Here is a 21,175-nt window from a genome sequence, read left to right on the forward strand (position 1 = left end):
TTTTGGTATGAATTAAATGTGTGAATGTGAGTGACCATTTCTTTTGCCATGACTTTACTTGGAATTTTCACACCTGTCAAATTTTCATATAAAATGGGTGTACCGCAGCCTTATTATTCAGGTGAGAGGACTAGGGTCCACTGAAACTATTACTGAATATGGTCAAGAAACCGAGTTGGAATTGAGTTCTTAGGTTTTCTGCACCTTGTCCTTGGAACAGTCTGCACACTGATTTTAAACTGTAAAACTTGGTGACTATGAGGGTTTTTAAATACATGTTAAAAACTCTTGAATCAAAACTTTCTCGAAGCCGCTGTTTTAATGGATGGTTTATTATTGTTTTTATCATCTAATGTGGGCTGCAAAGAGGCGCAAGGGTTAGCGCTGTTGCCTCACAGCAAGAAGGTCCCTGGACTTCACGGTCAGGGTACTCAGGCTTCCTCCCTCCACCAAAAACATGCTCATATTTTGATTGGTAACTCTAAATTGGCCGTAGGTGTGAGTGTGCCTGGTTTTCTGTCTCTATATGTCAGCCCTGCAATTGACTGGCGACCAGTCCAGGGTGTACCCTGCCCAGTGACAGCCGGGCTGGGCTCCAGTCCCCTCCTGTGACCCCTAACAGGATAAGCGGTATAGAAAATGGACGGATGGTTATCATCAAATGTTTGCTCTATGAGTTAGACCACATAAGTTGGCCATTCTTGGCCAGGTCGCCCTTGAAAAAAGGATCTCTGATTTCAGTGGGACTAGGGATCAGTATTGAGTTTTTTTCTGAAAAACAGACACTTTTTATACAGTGCCTGAATCTATACTTTTGGGGGTAAAAAACGTGTGTTGAAAGTCAGCAGGAAAATAAGAGCTGCCTGGGTAACAAATTATTTGCACTACTATCTTTATATGGTGCCAATCAAACATGGGATATAAAAGGAAACCCGCGCAACTTAAAACACTAATCACACAAATTCCATTGCATATTTCTTGCCTTTTATTGGGTGGCATGGTATCAGAATGAAGTATCGATATCCATGTTGTAATTTGGTTTGGTAGGTATTGGATATGTTGGGACTGAGTGGGACTAGGGATGAGTATCGAAATCTGGTACCAACATGGTACCAGCACATCTAATACCTACCGGATGGAATTACATCAGAATCAGAATCAGCTTTATTGGCCAAGTATGAGTGCACATACAAGGAATCTGACTCCGGTAACTTTTGCTCTCTTGTACAAAAACCACAGAACTTAAATAAGCATTAAACAAAGATATATACATCTGTACAACATAAATTAGGCTTTAAGAAGCAAAGGACAAATTGTAAAGTAAAAAGTAAGAATACATATATACAAATGATAAGGGAGTATGGACACTGAGTATATACAATAGTGCAGAGTTATTGTTAATGTTTAAATGATGGTCTAACTCTGTAACCACTCAGAGTTCATCAGAATGACAGCCCGGGGGAAGAAACTGTGTTTGTAGCAGGTGGTTTTGGCATCACAGTTACCTCACCACCCCAATGCAATCCCCCACTCCTCTAAATTAAAGGCACAAAGTGCAGTATGGAATTGGTGTCATTCATGTGCATTCACTTTATTTCACCTGAGTATGAATGTTTAAATTGTTTTCTTGTCTGGAGTAATGTCACTGCTTTGCTTACATTTTCTGACCTAGGAACTAATTATACCGACTGACACATTTACTTACTGGTTCATTTTGTACACACTGCCAGTACTAGAGTTTGCTTGAGCTTCTTAAAGAAGATACACTGGTTTCATTTTATGTTTCATCTTATGTTCTAGTGGCATCTTTTTAAGATATTTTAGACAGTTATTTACAATACCCAGACGACTGACTTTCTTTGTCCTTTATTCTCGCAAAAGTATCGATTCAGGCTCCCTTTAGGCATCGGCATTGTATAAAAAGCACCAGTATCAGAAAAACCCAAAATGATACCCATCCCCAAGTGGGACTAACCTGGCTCAATTAAGTTTGCATTAAAAAAAAAAGACTGGAGCAATGTGTCACCACACTGAGCACAGACACATAGATGCAAACCTGCAAAGAGGATCGAAGACCAGTGGTGCACTTATTGTTAATGTTAGCAACACTTGAGATAACCTTGCTCTCATCATTTACCTCTCAACACTGTGGTCTTGACTGTTGGTTTTGACTGCTTTCTGGGTGATTTGTTTTGGATGGTTTGGTTAATTAAATGCCTTAAATTTGTGTTAAATAGGATTTTAATTGCATTTAATTTGTGAGGAACATGTGTGAAGCAACTCAAGAACATTTCTGGCACAGATTGGCCAAAGGTCTTGGAAAAAAATTACAAGTGGATGTGAGAAAACAGCATAAAATGACTGAAAAAAGAGGGATTAAAAGGCCAAAGCTCCAGCTGTGGGAACGCCTTGCAGTCTGGGTCCTCTGGGCATTCACCCAGGACACCTATCTGAAGGGACCGGGCTCATGTTGCTCAGCTACCGTGAGCAGAGAGAAGGGCAACAGCAGGAGTCTGAGTCAGAGTCACAAAAGTCACTCTCATACGCTGATGTAATGTGTGGGTCACTAACTCCCTCTCTTATTTCTTTGGTCTTTTCCTGTCTGGTTCATCTTAAAATATCACATCCTGCTGAGCTGGAATGACGTTTTTTATGAAAGGACCAAAAGATTAGGATGAGAAATCTTAAAATCATGCTTTTGTCTCTGTCTTTCCATCATAACCTGACTCATTTATCCTTACTCCTTACAGCCACCTTGCTCAGTCACACACAGATCTAATGAGTTGGTGATGACACACTCTTCTTAAGGACCTCTAAGCCTCCTCTTGCTGACATCACAGCTCATTTTTGAAGGACAGTCTCTAAACGTTAAAAGGTGACAAGATCCGGAAACTCATTTACACCAAGTAGCGCTTTAATGAGTCCACCGTGCTCAAATGAACTTCATCATCTGCAGTCATCTACGTCACAGTTAGTCATCTCACAGCAGTGTCATATCATCACTTGTAAATCCGTCTCCAAGAGTCTGACGCTGTTGACACTGACAAACAGATGGACCCCCCGGGAGGCCATTATGACACCTGAGAACAGGTGTTAGTGACAGGGGAGAGAGCAAAAGAGTGGGTGATGGTAGATTCTAATGACAGAAATGGAGCTGTGAGGAAAGATAGGTGGTCCCGCTTTTTTAACCTAGATCCTTATTGGTTTATACTTCAAAATGAGTGGATTGAATTTTAAATAGTTCCTATATCTGGTGCGATAAAGAGGGTGGGCGGGTAAAGAAGATGGGCTGGGGTAACTTCTGTGGTTGTGTGGATTGTAGAAATAATAAGCAAATGATAAACATGAGGCCCAACTACTCTGACCTCTAACCTATAACCTCCAAAAAGTCAACAGTTCATCCTCAATTCAGATGGAATACTGATGCAAAGTTTGAAAGGATCCCTCTAAGTGTTCTTGAGATATTGGGTACACAAGCGAGGGATGAACATGAGGCTAAATTATCCTAACATGAAGTAATGAGGTTGTTGATAGGGTGAATCAGAAGTGGCAATTTAAAAAGTAATCTATGCAGAATAGATTAAAACTGTAGTATGTGTTCTTACTAGAAGAGCAAATAATGACCTTATCATAGGGTATGAGCATAAGGCCCAATGATACTAACCTTTAACCTGTGACCTCTACGATCTAACTAGTTCATCCTTGACTCAGTCGACAATAATGAAAAGTTATATTGACACTTGATCCGCCAAAAATTCATATTTTTTCCTAGAATTGATGTGGAAATATTTGCAAATTAAGAAGAAAAGCCTTTAAAGCGGTTTTGAGTGTTGATAGCTACACAAGCAAGAAATTAACATGAGGCCTAAAACCTTGACTTACAACATCCAAAATCCAATCAAATAAGTTTTATATCATAGTGGACATTAAGCAAAGTTGATGGAGAATCTCTAAAAGAGTTCCTGAGATATTAAACCCACACGCAAGGGTAAACATGAGACCCAATAACCAAGATATGGTGTGAGTATGGGGCCCAATAATCTCGACCTTCGACTTTAAAATCTACTTACCTTATTCTTGAGTCAGAGTGCACAACAGAGCAAAATGTAAAGAAAATAGGGATAGTGATGAGCATGAGACCCAAAAACCTTGACATTAGACCCCTCTCCTCAAATTTTAATAAAATAATCTTTCTATCAAAGTGTACATTTATACAAATTTAAAGGATATCTAAGATATTACTTTAGATATAACGCTTAAAACCAGGGGGTGATTATGAGGCCCAATGACCTTGACCTTGGGTAGATTTTTTTTTTAGAGTGGACATTTTTGCAGAGTAGGAAGACAACCTTGTTAAGTGTTTTTGAAATATTGCATTCACAAGCAAGGGATGAACATGAGGCCAAAAGATGTTGACCTTTGACCCTAAAAATCTAATCAGGTCACCCATGAATTGGAGTGGACATGTATGCCTAGTTACAAGAGGATCTCTAAAAAAGTTCTTGAGATATTAAGTTCACAAGCAAGTGGAGGAACATTAGACCTGGTTACCTTAACATGAAATTAACAAGAGGTCCAATTACCTTGACATTTGACCTCTGGAATATTCTTAGTTTATTCTTAAGTCAGAGAGAAAATTGTTGCAAAGTGGGAGAGAAATCCCTTAATATGTTCTTGAGATATTGCATACATTACCACAGAGTGAACATGAGGCCTGATTATCTTGACTTTTGACCTCCAAAATGTAAACAGATCATCCCTAAGTCAGGGTGAACACCAAAAAAAGTTTGAAGACAATACCTAAAAACAGTTCCTGAGATATCGTATTCACAGGCTAGGCTTAAGCATAAAGCACAATTAATTCAACTTGACGTGAACACGATGCCCAAGTACCTTTAACCTTTGACATCCAAAAGCAAACAAGATGACCCTTGATTCGGTGTGGACATTTGTGCGAAGTGTGATAAATCCCAATGCGTGTTCTTGTGAAATCACACTCTCAAGTATAGGATGAACATGAGGCCTTAAAACCTTGACCTTTGACCTCCCAAGTCTAATCAGAACCTCCAAGAGTCAGAGTGCACATGTATGCAAAGTAACAAGAGGATCTCTAAAGAGGTTCTTGAGATATTATGCTAATGAGCAAGGGGTGAGCATGAGGCCCAACTACCTTAACATGACATGAACATGAGGCCCAATTACATTCACCTCCAAAATGTACTTAATTTACCTTGGGTCAGGGTGGATTTATGTGCAAAGTGGGAAAAAAATCCTTAAAATGTTCTTGAGATATTGCATACACAACCAAAGGGTGAAAATGAGGCCTTATAACCTTGACTTTTGACCTCCAAAATCTAATAAAAGTGGATATTTATGCATAGGTTGAAGATGGCCTTTCTAAGGGTTTTCTAGGTATCATGCATATAAGAATGGACTTGACAGATAGATGGAGGTACATATATCCCTAATAGATAATGCTTTTGCTATTGCCAGCCTGGTGGCCTTAAAAGTAAATTTTCTCAGACACATATATCTTATTAAATTAGCTTAATTGGGGTAAACAATACAAGATAATTAGGACCATTTTGGATCCAATTTTCCCTTTCTAATGAGCCATGAGCAGTCCTGTTTAGTGAGGCTTCTAAACATTATCTAGCCAGTTTTTCCTGGGATGTGAGGACTCTTAAGAGAGATCTGATTAAATGGTGTAATGTGTCTACTGTTGTCTACCTTGTTGTTGAGTTGGAGGAGAAGCTTGCAGAGCTGGAGGGTCTTCAGGGAGAACAGAAATTTGGCACCAAGGTAGCCAGCAACACGAGGCATGTGGAAGAAAAGGAATAGAACAAGTTCAGCAAAAAGAATGGGAAACAACATGGAAAGCAAGATTTATTAACCAGGCTTCTGTGGTCTATTGTAAGAGGTGACAGTTTTGGAGGACGATTATCTAATAGAATCAAAAAAGCTGCTAATGAGAGCGAGCAGTTGTACAACAGGTGAATCTTTAAATAAAAGACAACAACCTTCAAGAGGTTATGATAATACTTTAATCTGTTGAGGATTGAGTGTTCCTCTACAGAAAATGTTTTTGAAAAGCATTCACAGTCAGTATAAAACATGGACATCACACTCCGACAGGCCTCTCATCACAGCTGTGAGTGATCAATGTTTCATTAGTCCGTCACAGCTAGGGTGACAAGAAGAAGACACACCACTGTTGTCCCTTCTTTATGTGTGCGTGTGACCGACGTAACCATGGAGATTTCACCTCTGCTCCGTCAACAGCACACCTCCACCAGCATTGATTAAAAACCTGCAGCCACCTCTTAAGCCTCTCTGTAATTGGAGGTCTTAACACTGAGCTGTAAAGATTTGCTCACTGAAAGAGGGAAGGGTCAGCTAATGGCGTCATGTCCTCTTTTTTTTTTTCATTTACTGCACATGCATTTGTTTAGGTATATTTGACCAGAGACTTTAAGAAAATCCATCTTAAAAAGATGGAGCCAGAGAGAGAAGCAGCTAAGATGATTTGGCTGCTTTGAATAATGGCATTCTAATGAATCAGCACTGTTAATTCAGTGTGCAAGAGGACAAGTCAACCAGAGCTTCTTTTAAAAAGACAGACCAATGCTATCAAATTTTTATTAAAGTACAGGTTTTAGTCTTCAGGCTCATGTATGTTCCCTTTAAATACAAAAAAGTAAGTACCAGCTTGTGTTCATAGGTATTTCTGACTAGAAATAAGAACAACTGATGTCCGAGTTTTTGCAGGTGTAGCTGTTTGTTGTTTTAGCAAGTGCTTCTCCTTATCATCACATTAATGAAGTCGGAGAATAGCAGATCAGTGCCGGTGTCTAATGGTCTTGATGGAAAATCCTGAGTCCGGCAAGTCCAAGACCGAGACAAGACCAAGACATTCAAGAGGTGGTCTTAAAGCCGGTCTCAAGACCAAGACTGTTCTCGAGTACTACAACACTACTTTATATGTCTGTGGAAAGCCCTGACTACCCAGAAACTCAGTCAAGACTGTTACGCTTGGATGAACAGAAAAAAATTCCAACCATGTCAGAAATTCGACCATTAAGGCTGAACAATATTTTTGGCATGATATCAGTATCAGTAGATATTAGCTTAAAAAGTAAATAACCTGATATTGACATTTTAATAGTATTCACAACCAACATATTGGCTGTAAATATCAGCCTGTAAACCAGGGACATCAAACTCAATCACAGCAGGGGCCGAATTCTGAATTTGAGTCCAACCTGAGGGCCGAGCAGGGTCCACATTTAACCATAAACTGTCAACCTCATGTTCACCAGCAATGAATTATGGGGGGAAAAAAACCTTAGCACTGATGATAAAGGATTTTGAGACTGAAAAGGTCAAAATGATACGTTTAAAGGCTCAAAATCTGAGATAAAATTTCAAACTTATTAGCTCAAAAGCTTCAAAACATGGCATTTAAAGTCAAAATAATGTTTTTAAAAGTATATATATATGAAATAGAAAGTTGAAATCATGATTCTTAACAGTCAAAATATGAGATAAATTCAAAATCATCAGTTTAAAATGTCAGAGCATGAGGAAAAAATTTAAATCTTGAGTTTTAAAGGTCAAAATATGACTTACAATTTAAAATTGAGGATCTTAAAGGTCAAATTATGAGATAAAAGTCAAAGTAAGGAGCTATAAAGGTCAAAACGTGAGTAAAAAATCATAATCATGAGTTTAAAAGGTCAAAATATTACTTAAAATTTAAAATTGAGGATCTTAAAGGTCAAAAAACAAGATAAAAAGTCAAAATTGTGAATTGAAAATGTCAACATAGGAAATAAAACGTCAGAACCATAACTTTGCGTCAGAACTGTGAGATGCAAAATTAAGAATATGAAATCAAAACATAAATGTATTTCACCGTATTCCTGACTTTTTTTCTAATTATTTTAACTTTTTACTTTTTCTAATGACTTACCAAGAATATTTTTAATCATAATGGTTAAGATTACATTTTTAAACTGGAGGAAATCTGCAGACCTCAAACCTGTAGGCCAGTTATAATCAAAACATGATAGGATCTGGTGGGCCAGGTGTAACTGTACCACAGGCCGGATTTGGCCCCTGGGCCTTGAGTTTGAAACCCCTGCCGTAAACTATAAATATCTGACGTGTATGAATACATTTGTGGAGTCAGTTAAAGTGAATGCACACCTTTCCTTGAACTCAAAAGTCTTTTTCTAGGGTTTGGGTTAGGGTTAGGGTTAGCCTAAATTTTACCTAACCCTTACCTAAGAATTAGGTCTCACCTACATTTATATACATCTGTATCCATAGTAGTGGTGTAAGCCTTAATCTAACCTAACCCTAACCCTAACCAAAGTCTTAGGTCTGAGCTACATTCATATCTTTATCCATATCAGAAGGGTTAGCCTAACCCTAACCCAAGTTTAAAGTTTGAATTACATTTGTGTATCAGTATCAATAATGATACTGTCTACATTTTATTTGTAATATCAGAAAATTGACAAAAATTGAATATTGAGCATCCCTACTTGCCATTGTAGTGGCAACAGCTTGTGCAACTTACTCCTCTCTTTGTCTATTTCAAGAGATATAAATGCGAAGGATATCCTGCAGCTCCTTCTTTGCAGCAGCTTTGAGTTTAAGTTATGACTGAAGAGATGTAATTTTGCTAAAGCTTCTGTACTTTTCAACATAATGGATCAGTGAAAAAACAAATTCTATCCCTTTAAACATAGCATCAAAAAACTCAGAAATTAAGACTTTAGTCACTAAAACATCTTAACACAGTCTTTAAGGTTTAGCTGCAACCTTAACAGCCTGTCCCCCTGTTAAAGTCTAAATTTCTAGTATAAAATGCATCCCACTAGGACATAAAAAGTGGAGGCTGCCAAGCAATTATTGGCAGAATTCTAACAGCCACAATCATTTCAGTTAGCTGAATATTCTACTCACATCCTTGATTACATGGTGATCCAATCAAGCTGCCAAGAGCATAAAAAATAAGGCTGACCACACGTACGCAAATCACCAACTCTAGTTACAGCACAGTCACAGCCTGATGCTCTGAATAAGTAACGACATCATGGCTGCAGAAACATGAGCAACAGGCACATCTTTGACTGCACGTCAGCTGTTCGCCTGACCAGATGGACTGACTGGGAGAAACATTATAGTATCTGTTGTCCTGGCACTGAACGCTCTCCCATCCCTGAATACAGCTAATGAAATAGAGGCAAAATAAATGAAGGGATGCTATTTTCGATTAGCTTCTATATTTGAGCCAGTGTGCAGCTCTACCTGTACGACCAGCGGCTGTAGACAGGCTGAGATCCTCCGCTCTTTACAGTGTCCATGGATGCAGCTGCAGGAATGCAATAGTCCAAGTCTCTCCAATCTGCAGTGTCACACAAAGCTTCATTCACTCTGAAAGCTCAGCCTCACAGTGCAGTCCTACCTAACAGAAAGACCCGCAGGCTCCAACATCTCTGCTGTTATGTCACTGAGAAAGAGTAGCTCCGTCCCACCCAGGGGAGTGACAGCTACCAGTGGTTGGGGAGGCTCAGAGGTGTTACCATGACTTCAGGCAACACAAGAGGATCCAGCTAAAGGTGAGAAAGTGATGAGACTAAATACTTAAAAAGCTTATTTTGCTGCTAAATATTTGTATTAAAAATGCTGATTAAGTTCTTTACACAAGACAACTTTCCTGTAACTTTCTGAAAGACTCAGCCATCAGTCGCGGCTCATTTCCCGTGACTCATTAAGGGGGCACTGCTTGTATCAAACCGCAGATGTGCGTTCTGTCTGGCGTCTCATTATTATGCAATAAAGGGGATTTATTTGGCTTTAAATAGCCTGAATGTCTCTGGCAAGCTCATGCCCTTCCTGTCAACATTACTCTATTACTGACTAATGTATTCCTGTCTGTCATCCACGTCATCATGTTTTAAAAAAAAGCAGTTTAAAAAGGTTAACAGGAATTTATAGATTACCTTCTCTAAAAGCAGATACCTTGTGGGGACCTTAATCTAGTTGCTAAGCAACCAGAGCCTCCCAATCGTTTTTTTGTGCATATATTCACAAGAGCAGGAAAGAAAGCACAGGGTGTTTGTGAGTGTTTGTCCTCAGAGACAGAGCTAAAATGACATACAAGTCAACCGATGATAAGCAGGGGAATCACTCACCACGGGGAGTAATTATTGAGCTCAAAACAAATCATGGAAATAAGCAACAAGTTGATAATAATACCAGTTCCCTCAAGGATCCCAAAGGATGCTATCGGCTCATTACTCTCGCCTCACTGTTAAAGAAGTTTCCAAGAAATGCCTGCTTTGTTATAGAAAATGTGACTCTTTTCTTCAGAGCAGTGGTTTTCAAAGTGTGAGGCGGGCCTCCCCTGGGGGAGCGCCACAGAACTTTAGGGGAGGCACGGAATAGGGATGCACGATATTACTGGTCTGGTATCGGCAGATATTAGCTTAAAAAGGCAAATATCGATATCGGCAGATATCAAAATTTCTTCAGATATTTAAATTCGATATTTTGCCTGTGTATTTCAGCATTTATCAACTGTAAATTTTGTCCATAGTAATAAATTAGCGGAGTTTTAGTCTGAACCAACAGACCTATGTCAGTTGAGGTCTTTTTCTTTATTTAGCCTCATTCTTTAAATCTGAAAGTGTTTTTATAGGACTAAAGTTTGTTTCCTTGGTCATCCTTAAACCTTAAAGTGTCCAGAAGTACTGACATTTTTGTCCGAAAAGAATATTTAAATATCAGTATCAATATTGGTATCGGCTAAAATGAATCTGTAAATATTGGCATATCGGATATTGGCAAAAATCCAGTATCATGCATCCCTAGAACGGAACCATAAACCAGAAAAAAAGGTCATTTGCTTTGCTAGCTTCTGCTGTGCATGTTGAAAAATGGATAGACTTATAGTTACTAGGGACTATATTATAGAGTCAGCTCTTCAAATTAGGATTTTCCTGCATTGGTCCTGATCCGATGATGCTCAAGTCACAGTGTTTAATTTGCAAGCTAGAGACAGCATAAGGCTGTGTAAACCTCAGGGTCATCTTAAGACTGAGCAAAAAGTCTAGTGACCAAACTAGGGGAATTTTTAACAGGAAGTGAAAGGAATTTTGGTCACTAATCAAGAGCAAGGATGTCTGCTGTTATGCAATCCTGCATCAACTATACGGATGAAAACATATAGTCCCTACTAAATAAAAGGGGAAGGCAGATGTTTAAGGGCATTTGTAGACCAAAATATCAAAAATATATTAATGTGAAAAATGTGGTAATTAAATTTTTTTTTTCAGTCTTTATCTTTATGTGGGTGGGGGTCCACCGAATGAATAAATTCTTCTTAGGGGAGGCTCACTCTCCACACTTTGAAAAGCCCTGCTTCAGAGCATTCAAATGCAGAAACTTCTCCTGAACACTGAGGTAAAAAACTGCAACTTAAGAGGAATGTTTGCAACGCAGCTTCCAAGAATGAGACAGCGAGTCCATCACAAATACCAAAGATGTTTCTCAAAAGTCTCAGAGCAGGAGCAGCAGAATGATTTACTCCGGCTAACTGGGTTATATGGAATCCTCTGGACAACCACAGTAAATCACAACTCAGCCACAAGATATGTGAGTTCTTCCACCATCTTTGTGGGGAATTTATCATTGAGTGATTTAAGAGTTATTAAGTTTTTTCACACGTTAATTCTTCATATAGACAAGACAGCAACAATTTCTGGCTATTCTATTTCCCCTTATAGGTCATGTAAATATTCTTGTTAAAGACATTTAATGACTAAATTTTTATGCAATATACCAACAAGAGTCTATCTAATATTTGCACAACAGGCTATGAGGTGAATCAGCTGATCAGTTCATCTCTGACTGACACTGTGAAGTGCAGGACTTCAAATTTGTTAGGTTGAGCCTCCTCCATCCTTGTGTTTCCTCCTAACACCTCTCTTTCCATTCTGGATGGAGCTAAGATGCGAGGAAACGATGAAAGTGAAGGATGCAAGGATACCAAAAGAGTATCCCCTCTAGGAATGGGTATTGTTTGGGGTTTTTAATGATACCGGTGTTAAATCAATTCTTTTAATATGGTGCAGGTGCCTAAACTGTGCCCGACTCTAGAGACCGTGTTTGAAAGTCTAGAGACGGAAAGCTGTCTGGGTCAGAAATATTCTTTCATAATTATAAGATTCTAGTCGAGTATGGGATAAGAAAAGGAAACCAGTGTAAAGTAACATATTAAGCACACAAACCTTAACAATTTTCTTGCCTTTCATTTGGGGTGGTGGGGTATGGAAATAAAGTATCGATATCTGTGCTGTAATTTGGTCCAGGTAGGTATCAGATGAGTAGGTACCGGTACCATGTTGGCACCAGATTTCGACACTAAGGCTGAACAATTCTGGAAAATAATCTCATTGCAACATTTTTTCCAGTATTGCAATTTTGATTTAATATAATTTATAATTATTTTGAAATTCCTCATCTTGTTTATTTGGTAAAAAAAAAAACACAAGCAATAAATCATTCTATACTATAAAAAATACAATACTGGGTAGATTAAAATAGGGCTGAACAAAATATCTAACTTTGATTATTCTGACTTTTCCTGCAGATTTTATGTTTTGTATTTGTATTTTTATGTAATTTTTATTGTTAATCTTAAAATTCTATTAAAAAATAATATTATTAAATATTTAATTTCATTTAACAATAATTATATATTATAATTAAATATAAATAAAATAATATCTGTAAGAATAAATATAATTTGCAAACGTTTTTAGAAAAAAAAAAGACCCTTAAATGCTTTCCTTTTGTATCTCTATTGCTGTATTAAACAAACATTTGAAACACATTTCAGGTCAAAGAAAAATCACAGCTTCTGCGATTTGAAAATTGCAGTGGGCCAAACTGCGATTTAATCTAAATTGTCCTATTCGACACTCATCCCTAGTCCCCTCCATCTCCAGACTCCCTCTATTGTTGTTATACTGCAACCCATACCCACATTGTGTTCATTCCTAAGGACATGCACATCCTTGTATGTTTACATGCAGTCTAAGTCCAGTTTTATTCGTACTAACACTATAAATCAACTTTTTCTAACGGCATTGCAAATATAATGAGTGCCATATAAAGCAAAGGCAGAAATAGATTCTTCTCTTTTTAAAGGGATATTTAAGTATTGTTGAAGTTGGATTGTATGAGGTACTTGGCGATAGTAGAGCCATTAGCATTTGCCCCCCACAAACGGGGCATGCTTAAGGAAGCTTGGCTTCATAGCGCCACAGATGGGTATAGCTGCTCCACATAATTGAGCAGGTTTAAGGTAAAATGGGCCAAAAAACAATGATTGTACGCTATATTGACAATTTTTGAAGTATTTTGCGATGTAAGCTTCAGCTGCTTGCCATGTGCTCTTCTACCTCAGCATATCTGAGCAGCTTTTTGCGTCTGTGGTCTTCATCAGAGAAAAGCAAACACCAAATAAGCTCAAACCAGTAATTTCAGCTCAGTTTTCAACAGCTGACATAATATTTTTAGAAGATAAACACATCAAATCTTGTCTAATTGTCAGTCATTAGAGGAATAAAGGTCCCTGCACCTCTGAGCCACAGCTGGCCACTCATGAAGGGCAATGTAATGTAATGTTCAACAAGGCGGCCTGCATCACTCCCCATCCAGAGTTCCCCACCATACCAAATGCTGGTGTTTCACCTACTTTTTTCAACTTTCTGATAAATTTAAGAAACTGACTCCGACCAGATGAGCTGAATGGAAATTAATCACCCAGGTAGGTTTATAGCTGTTGCTTTATTCCTCTAATGACTGATATATAGATAAGCTAACCTCAACGTCATTATGTCAGCTGTTGAAGTGGAAAACTAAGCTGAAGTCCCTTGTTTGAGCTTGACCTGGAGTTTTTTGCTCCCTCACGAAGGCTGCAGACACAAAAATAATGAAATATCTCAATAAGGCTGCAGTTAGCAACTTGCAGTTTTTATCAGTTTTAGAGCCCCCTTTTTGCTAATTTTGTCCTGTAATAGATGTAGTGTCATTCTGATATGAAAGTCTCATCTTTCAAAAACCAGCCCCTGCAAGAGTTTAAGGCATTAAAAGTATCGACATTAAAAATGAATCTCTATGATAGTTTTCTTTTTTGTCTTTTTAAAACATAAAAAGCCATCGTTTTTCATTTAAGCATGTTTCACAACCATCTGAAAGCTCTTTTTAGCTTTCATCACTGACTACAATTGGAAAAAAAACTACTTGGCACATTGCCATTTGGATGCTTCTAACAGCAAGTAAAACAACAATGTGATTTGAATTCAAGCAAAATGAAGCAGAACAAAAGCTTTCTTTGGAGGCTGCTTGCTCAGAATGCTTAGTCAGCCATCTGTGAACTTTAACACAAACTGTCTGGGCTGGATGACCCAACAGAGCAGTGTGTACTACAGCTGGTGTGCGGATCAGGAATGAGTCTCACATTACTTAACTGACAGAGCTACAAAGCCAGTAGTTTACCTCCAAATGAATGCCAAGTCATATTCTCTCTGGCAGTGATTGAGTTATGAAAGCTACAATCGATTTAGGGCTACAAACAATTTCAAAAGCCTAGTTTTTAACATCAGTATAAGCTTTCGTTGTGCGTCCATGCCCTGAATGACAGCCTTTATCTACAGACAGGAGAAGAAATCAAATAATCAAATGGAAAATGTAACAGGAAAGGGTGGGAGCTGCTTTGATTTCCATCTCCTTGCAAAATGAAAGCAGACCTCTGCTCCAGAGCTCGAAAATGTTTATAGTGGCTCCCTTCGAACAAACACAGAGACACAGGACACCCTGGCAACAACTCTTCTGATGCCCACTTCACAACCAGCTGAGGGAAGATCAGATGAAAAATGAAGACAGCCATATGAGGAATAAATCTGACTGTTTCTGTCAGGCCTTTGCTGCACATTTACTTTTGTTCAATTGTGTACTCTCATTTACTGACTCGATTCTTTATATAATGATTTACAACTCAATCCAAATAAAGTTGGGGTGCTGTGTAAAATGTAAAAACAGAATGCAATGACTCGCAAACCTCATAAACCAAAATTTTATTGAAGTGAGGAGGCCAGTTTCTGGAGTATTTGGAAAGGAATGTTGTCCCATTATTTTCTGATGTAGGATTCCAGCTCCTCAACAGTCTTGGGTCTTCTTTACCATATTTTTATTTTATGATGCACCAAATGTTTTCTATTGGTGAAATGTCTGCAGGCAGGCCAGTTTAGCCCCCAGACCTTTCTACTGTGAAGCCATGCTGTTGTAATGGATGCAGCATGTGGTTACGCATTGTCTTGCTGGCATATGCAAGGTATGCCTGGATGGGAGAATACGCTACTCTACAACCTCTTCTTACTTTTCAGCATTGATAATGCCTTTCTAGACGTGTAAAAATAAAAGCATTAATGCAGCCTCATACCATCAGAGATGAAGGATTTTAAACTGTGCACTAATAACACCCTCCTTCTTTACTCTGCAGGACATGGCCCCCATGGTTTCCAAAAAGAATTTCAACTTTTGATTCATGTGACCACAGAACAGTTCTCCATTTTGACTCAGTCCATTTAAAATGAGCTTTGACCAAGAGATCTGGATCGTTTTCACATATGGCTTCTTCTTTGCCTGATACAGCTTTAACTTTGATTTGTGGATGGCAACATGATCTGTGTTGACAGACAGTGGTTTATGGAAGTGTGCCTAAGCCAGCGTTACTCAACCCTGCTACACCAAAGAGCCGAATTGTTGAAAAATACCTTTGCAAGAGCCACAATCTAAGTGGTGAAAAGTGGCAAAAACGGCTTAGGTAGCATAAAAAATACATCAAAGGTGGCAAAAATGGTCATAAAGCAGCAAAAATGTGTGCAAGGGGGTGAAAATAGGGAGAAAAGTGGAAGAAGGGTCAGAAAATAGCAAAAACAGGTGAGAAGTGACAAAAAATGAGTTATGGGGGCAAATACAGGTTAAAAGTGGAAAAAACAGCAAAACGGGGAAAAAAATAGGAAACAAATTGTATTTCATGGTAAAAATGGGTAAAAAGTAGTAAAAAAGGACAAAAATGGAAAAAAATGGAAAAAAGAAGTGACAAAAATGGGAAATATAGGAAACAAGTGGTATTTAATGGCAAAAAATGGGTGAAAAGGGGCAAAAATGGAAAAAAGAAGTGGCAAAAATGGGAAAAAATTGGAAACAAGTCTTACTTAATGGCAAGCAATTAGGGGAAAGTGGTGAAAAAGGGCAAAAATTGGAAAAAAAGGCAAAAGGGGCAAAAATGGGAGAAAATGGAAACAAGTGGTATTTAATGGCAAACAATGAGGGAAAAGTGGTGAAAAGGGGCAAAAAGGTGGAAAACATGGCAAAAAGAAGTGGCAAAAATGGGGAAAAAATGGAAACAAGTGTTATTTAATGGCAAAAAAAGCAGTGAAAAGTAGTTGGGGGGGGGGGGCAAAATGGGAAAAAAGTGGAAAAAAATGGGCAAAAAAATAGATATGCTCCTTTTGTAGCCAGTCGTCATGTTACTTACCTGTTGACAGTTAACTTATTTAGTCGCAAAGTGCTCCCCCAGCTGTTTTTCATCAGTACCACTTACTTTTCCAGCCTTTTGTTGCCCTGTCCCTACTTTTTTGAATTGTTGCTGCCATCAAACTCAAAATGAGCTCCATGAAATAGTAAAATGGTTCAGTTTCAACATCTGATATGTTGTTAGATTCTATATAGGTTTGAGTTTTGTAAATCATTACAGTCTGTTTCTATTCATATTTTACACAGTGTCCCACCTTTTTTGGAATGGGGTTGTAGAAGCTCATCTGCTCTGTGAGGGTTCACATCTTTGCAGGAATGCTCAGACACAAAACAGACAAAGGCATGTTCAAACATGACATGCAAACATTTTCTCATGTTCCCCTCAGCTTGTATTTGATGAAAGTGCCATCTGTAATGCGGATAACACCAAATGATATGTATCCAAACGTTTTAAGCCACCCTATCCTGTTAAACAACAGAGCTGCATATTTATGGAGGTCGTGGGGTGCCCCTTTTACCTTTGACTTGTTGTATTGGTCGTGTATCGACGGAAATAGTTCAGGAAATTACTCTTTATTATGCACAAATGCGCCCATTTAAAACAAAAGGCAGACTGATTTTAGTTTCAAATATAAAAACTGGTCGTTACACTTAACATACATAAGTCGTAACACAGAAAAGATGGCTTCGCTCTGAAAATTCGGGTTTTCTGTTCAACACGCTGCAACTTTAACAGCTAGCATCCATTAACACTGTTACCAATGCACACTTATGGTAGCGTAAAACGTAGCCTAAAACACATATTTATCATATTTACACTGTCCTGTATTAATGTTTAAAAAATACGCAGAGCAGCTAAATGTTCTGCTTCGACCCCACGACCGTTAGCTCACTGTCTGTGCTTTACATTTAGTGAGTAAAAAACAGGACAACCTGATAAAAATGGCATGTTGAGTGTCCTCCGAGTAACGTTATAGCTAGCTTATTACACCACGAAGCTAACGGCAGCTACCTCAGCCTTTACTGTAGCAAAAGAGCCTTTATAAAAGTTGTGGGCGACAGTTAAGTTTTCTCCGGTAACTAAATTGACGGCAACTACATCAACTCGCTTTCCACTCCACTCTTAACAAAACACGACAAAAGACACAAAAAGACGAAGTAATGTTTGTAATAAATTACCTTATACTGTAGTAACTCATGTTTATCCACGGTTGCTAAGGAAGATTCCTCGTGCAACAGGACACTTTTTGTGGACGCGGTTGAGGAGAACTCCGTAACTCTCTCCCTAGTTACCGAGCACACCAAGAACGGGCGTTCCTATTGGTCCGCTGGTTTCTTAGATGAAATTTGATTGGTGGGTATTCCGCAGAGGGGTGGAGAATGATTTCTCCCTTTTGAGCTGATGTATGTGAGGCTAGGATGCCTCAAAGCCGTGAAAAAGGACATATTGTTACATAAAATGACAATTTAAAAGGTTTAATGGAGTGATCAAAAACAGACCACTGTTTTCCTGACTTAAACTAGGAGTGGCCTAGTTTAAGTCAGGATGTAAATCCAATTGAGACGTTGTGTCATGACCATAAAACAGGCCGATCATGCTCATAAACCATCCAGTGTGACTGAATTAAAACAATCCTAAAAAGAAGAGTGGGACAAAAATCTTTCACAGCGATGTGAAAGGCTCATTGCCAGTAATTGCAAATGCTTAATTGCAGTTGTTGCCACTAAGGTTGGCACAACCAGTTATAACATTTGGGAGGCAATTGTTTTTTTCATGAGTCCAGGTAGGTTTGATCACTTTTTTTCCCTTTATAAATCAAACCATCGTTTAAAAACTGCATTTTGTATTCACTGTGTCATTAGTGGGTCACCTTTGTCTCACGTTAAAACCTGTTTGATGATCCGTAGCATTTAAGTGTGACAAATATGCAAAAAAAATAGAAATATAAATGGGGCAATTACTCTTTTCATGGTACTGAAACTGCAGCTTTCCATAAGTTAAATAAAAAAAGATTTTGTATGCTTGCCGGTTTTATGCATATATACATTTATTATAGAAATACATACATAGTTTGGAGTCTGTGCTCAAATAATCATTCAACCAGACCCGAGGTTTCATTCCACCAACGACATAAGATTTAGGAAATTCTGTTTGCTTGACATTGGACTTGTTATATCATACAGCCCACATAAACACACCTTATATCATTACATCTGCGAGCAAGACAAGTAGGTCAACCAACAAGAATACAGTATAAATAGTACCCTTCAAGAGGTTTTGATTATTTCTATTATTACATTGAAGTAAAAAGTTAAAAGTCATGAACCAAGGGACGGTTGTCATTCAGCAGCTTCATACAGTGCAATACAAACAGATTAGAAAAGGGCTCCTGTGACAGACGTTACCTGCTGAATAACCTCTATCTGACATCAGCAGTGAATTAACACATCTGGTTCAGTGAGATGGCCCCTCTCCTTTAACAACAACATCAGACCCCTCCTCCTCCTCCATGTCACCTTAACCCCATAATCCCTCTCTGGCGTGTCTGCCACCAAAACTTCAGGTGGCTGACTACGTGTTGGCGTACATGGCTGAAGCAGTAATAAGTGCAAAGATGCAGAGGAGGAACAGCTGATCCCTTCTTGTATTACTTTTGGAGTGTCCACATCAGGAGCAATGCTGCTGACCTCGGTAGTGCTGAACTCATTTAAGGCAAGTACAGAAGCACCATCTGCTGGAACTATGCATCTCTCTGGCACTTGAATAGATGGGATTTCAGGCCCATTCAAACATCCGTTTACAGACGCAGCAGCATCACAAACTCCCTCCGTGCTTCTTTTTCTGATTGCAATCGGTCTCTTTGGTGTTTCTGAGTACTCCCCACTTGAAACTGTCCTTTTTACCTGGCGTGATCCCTGAGCTTGAGTTTTCACATCAGTAGAGTCTGTTGCTTTTTTTCTGCGTGTACTTTTTGGTTGATGAGGCTGGTCTCTTGACTTTGTATGAAATGATAAAGAAGGGAATTTGCACACACTGGTTTTCCTCGTCAGCTGAGTGGAGCTGTCAAGGATGCTCGTGACAGATTGGCATTTTCTTCTCCTTCCGCGTCTCACTGGGGGTGCAGCTGGAAGTGTGCTGTCAAACTGTGGGCTTACCTAAATGATTAAAAGAAAGAGAGTAACAGAAGAATGATTAATATTGACTCAAAAAAAGAAATGAATGAAAATTAATACTTTCTTGCATGTTTTGCAATGATTATGAGAGAACAGGACAGTGGATGGTGTAGGAAATCAGTAAAAGAGAATGGGGAATAACGTGGAAAAGGAACCATGGGTCAAATTCAAACCTCAATGCTGAATGGGCAAAAAGTTCCACAAAAACAATGTAAAATCATGTGGAAAGCCTTGTAAGAAGAGTGGAGGCTGCTATGGCCACAGAAGGGGGACCAACTCCATATTAAAGTGTGTTTAATTATAATATCATTAAAGTCCTATCAGGTGTAATGGTTGGGCGGTAAAATACTTCTGTCTATAAAATGGTTTTATGGGTAGAATGTTTTCTCAAAATTTCCAAACATTTATCTCATTTGGGATAACAAAGCTTATTTTTTCCACAATAAGAAGGTAATTACTCAAGATCTCAGGAATATAGCCAAAAAATTGCACATTATCACAAGAAAATAGTTTATTTCAAACAGTCCTTTTTCTGCCATATGATTTGTTCCATCTGAAGTCCAAACTGGAAGATTATTTTATGTCATAAATATGAGTAGTTGATCATTTTGGGGTAGCAGTTTGTCATTAAAGAGACTGTAGTGGGCTCTGAAGTTATTCCACTTGAACAAGAATCTAAACTTGATTTAAGAATCAACAGGAACCCTGATAAAGACACTCTCCAAGCACATAGTGTTGCAAAGTTGCAGTGTTTGTCACCCCATTGCAATCCCACATAAAACTGAGTGCTCATGATTGACAATTTACCCAAGAAATGAGAGCTGAGCTGTTGTCTTCATGCTTCTCTGTGAAGAACTCTCTTGGATTAAGGGCTGCTCGGACTTCAGGGACATTTTGGAGTCTGGCTCCACACAAAGCCCGCTCCAGGAACAGCAGGGGAGGCTTCTCTGTCTTTGGAGCTTTACGTGGCATCAATATAAAACATTACCGAAACCCTGTGCGGGATAAAATCATCATTACAATCATATAAATGCATGCACAATGTATGGTATGTACCCCGTTTACTCGGTTCAGATGTCCATAAGTGTTTACCTTTGAAGGTTTCCATTTGTAGCTGTGATTCTGATATTATACATACCTTATAATGATTCTTCGTGTGCGATAAAACGACAACTAGAAGCAACTAATACATGGATAAAAAAAAGTAAGTGACTCCATTCTTATCAAAAGAACTTCTGTTTTACTGCTTCACACACTACTTGTTATTTCCCGGTTTCCACCATTGTGGCCTCTGATTGGCGCAATGCATATTCTAATTCGCTGCTATTGGTCCACTTTTTTGCTGCGTCACCAACGTCAGGAAGGCAGCACCCACAGCGCC

General features: G+C 38.6%; 2 protein-coding genes across 4 annotated transcripts in view; both read right to left on the reverse strand.

The window, feature by feature from the left end:
• The window catches only part of zmp:0000000711 (tubby-related protein 3), a 36,484-nt gene extending 18,580 nt beyond the window's left edge, over positions 1–17,904 (reverse strand). Inside the window, exons 1-3 of one of the 3 annotated variants that reach the window (XM_041780260.1) lie at positions 17,800–17,885; positions 9,476–9,623; positions 5,731–5,772 (exon numbers count right to left, since the gene is read on the reverse strand). In XM_041780260.1, coding sequence (XP_041636194.1) covers positions 5,731–5,772; positions 9,476–9,504 — 71 coding nt within the window. In that variant the 5' untranslated portion in view covers positions 9,505–9,623; positions 17,800–17,885. The other 2 variants (XM_041780261.1, XM_041780259.1) reach the window with 2 other exon arrangements.
• A 789-nt stretch (positions 17,905–18,693) lies between these two features.
• On the reverse strand, positions 18,694–21,066 carry rhno1 (RAD9-HUS1-RAD1 interacting nuclear orphan 1). Its single transcript, XM_041781086.1, has 3 exons — positions 20,933–21,066; positions 20,602–20,789; positions 18,694–19,776 (listed from the first exon to the last, which is right to left on the reverse strand). Exons 2-3 carry the CDS (start codon positions 20,764–20,766, stop codon positions 19,051–19,053), a joined length of 891 nt encoding a protein of 296 aa, XP_041637020.1. The 5' UTR covers positions 20,767–20,789; positions 20,933–21,066; the 3' UTR covers positions 18,694–19,050.
• Positions 21,067–21,175: the final 109 nt, after the last annotated feature.

This window comes from Cheilinus undulatus, linkage group 23, assembly GCF_018320785.1.
Source record: "Cheilinus undulatus linkage group 23, ASM1832078v1, whole genome shotgun sequence".
Taxonomy (NCBI): Eukaryota; Metazoa; Chordata; class Actinopteri; order Labriformes; family Labridae; genus Cheilinus; species Cheilinus undulatus.

Excerpts from the sequence above, each read along its gene's own strand:
- rhno1 (XM_041781086.1), bottom strand. The coding sequence starts at position 20,766 with ATGCCACGTAAAGCTCCAAAGACAGAGAAGCCTCCCCTGCTGTTCCTG. Across the intron at positions 19,777-20,601 it reads GCTCAGCTCTCATTTCTTGG|GTAAGCCCACAGTTTGACAG; the intron begins GTAAATTGTCAA and ends TTAATCATTTAG.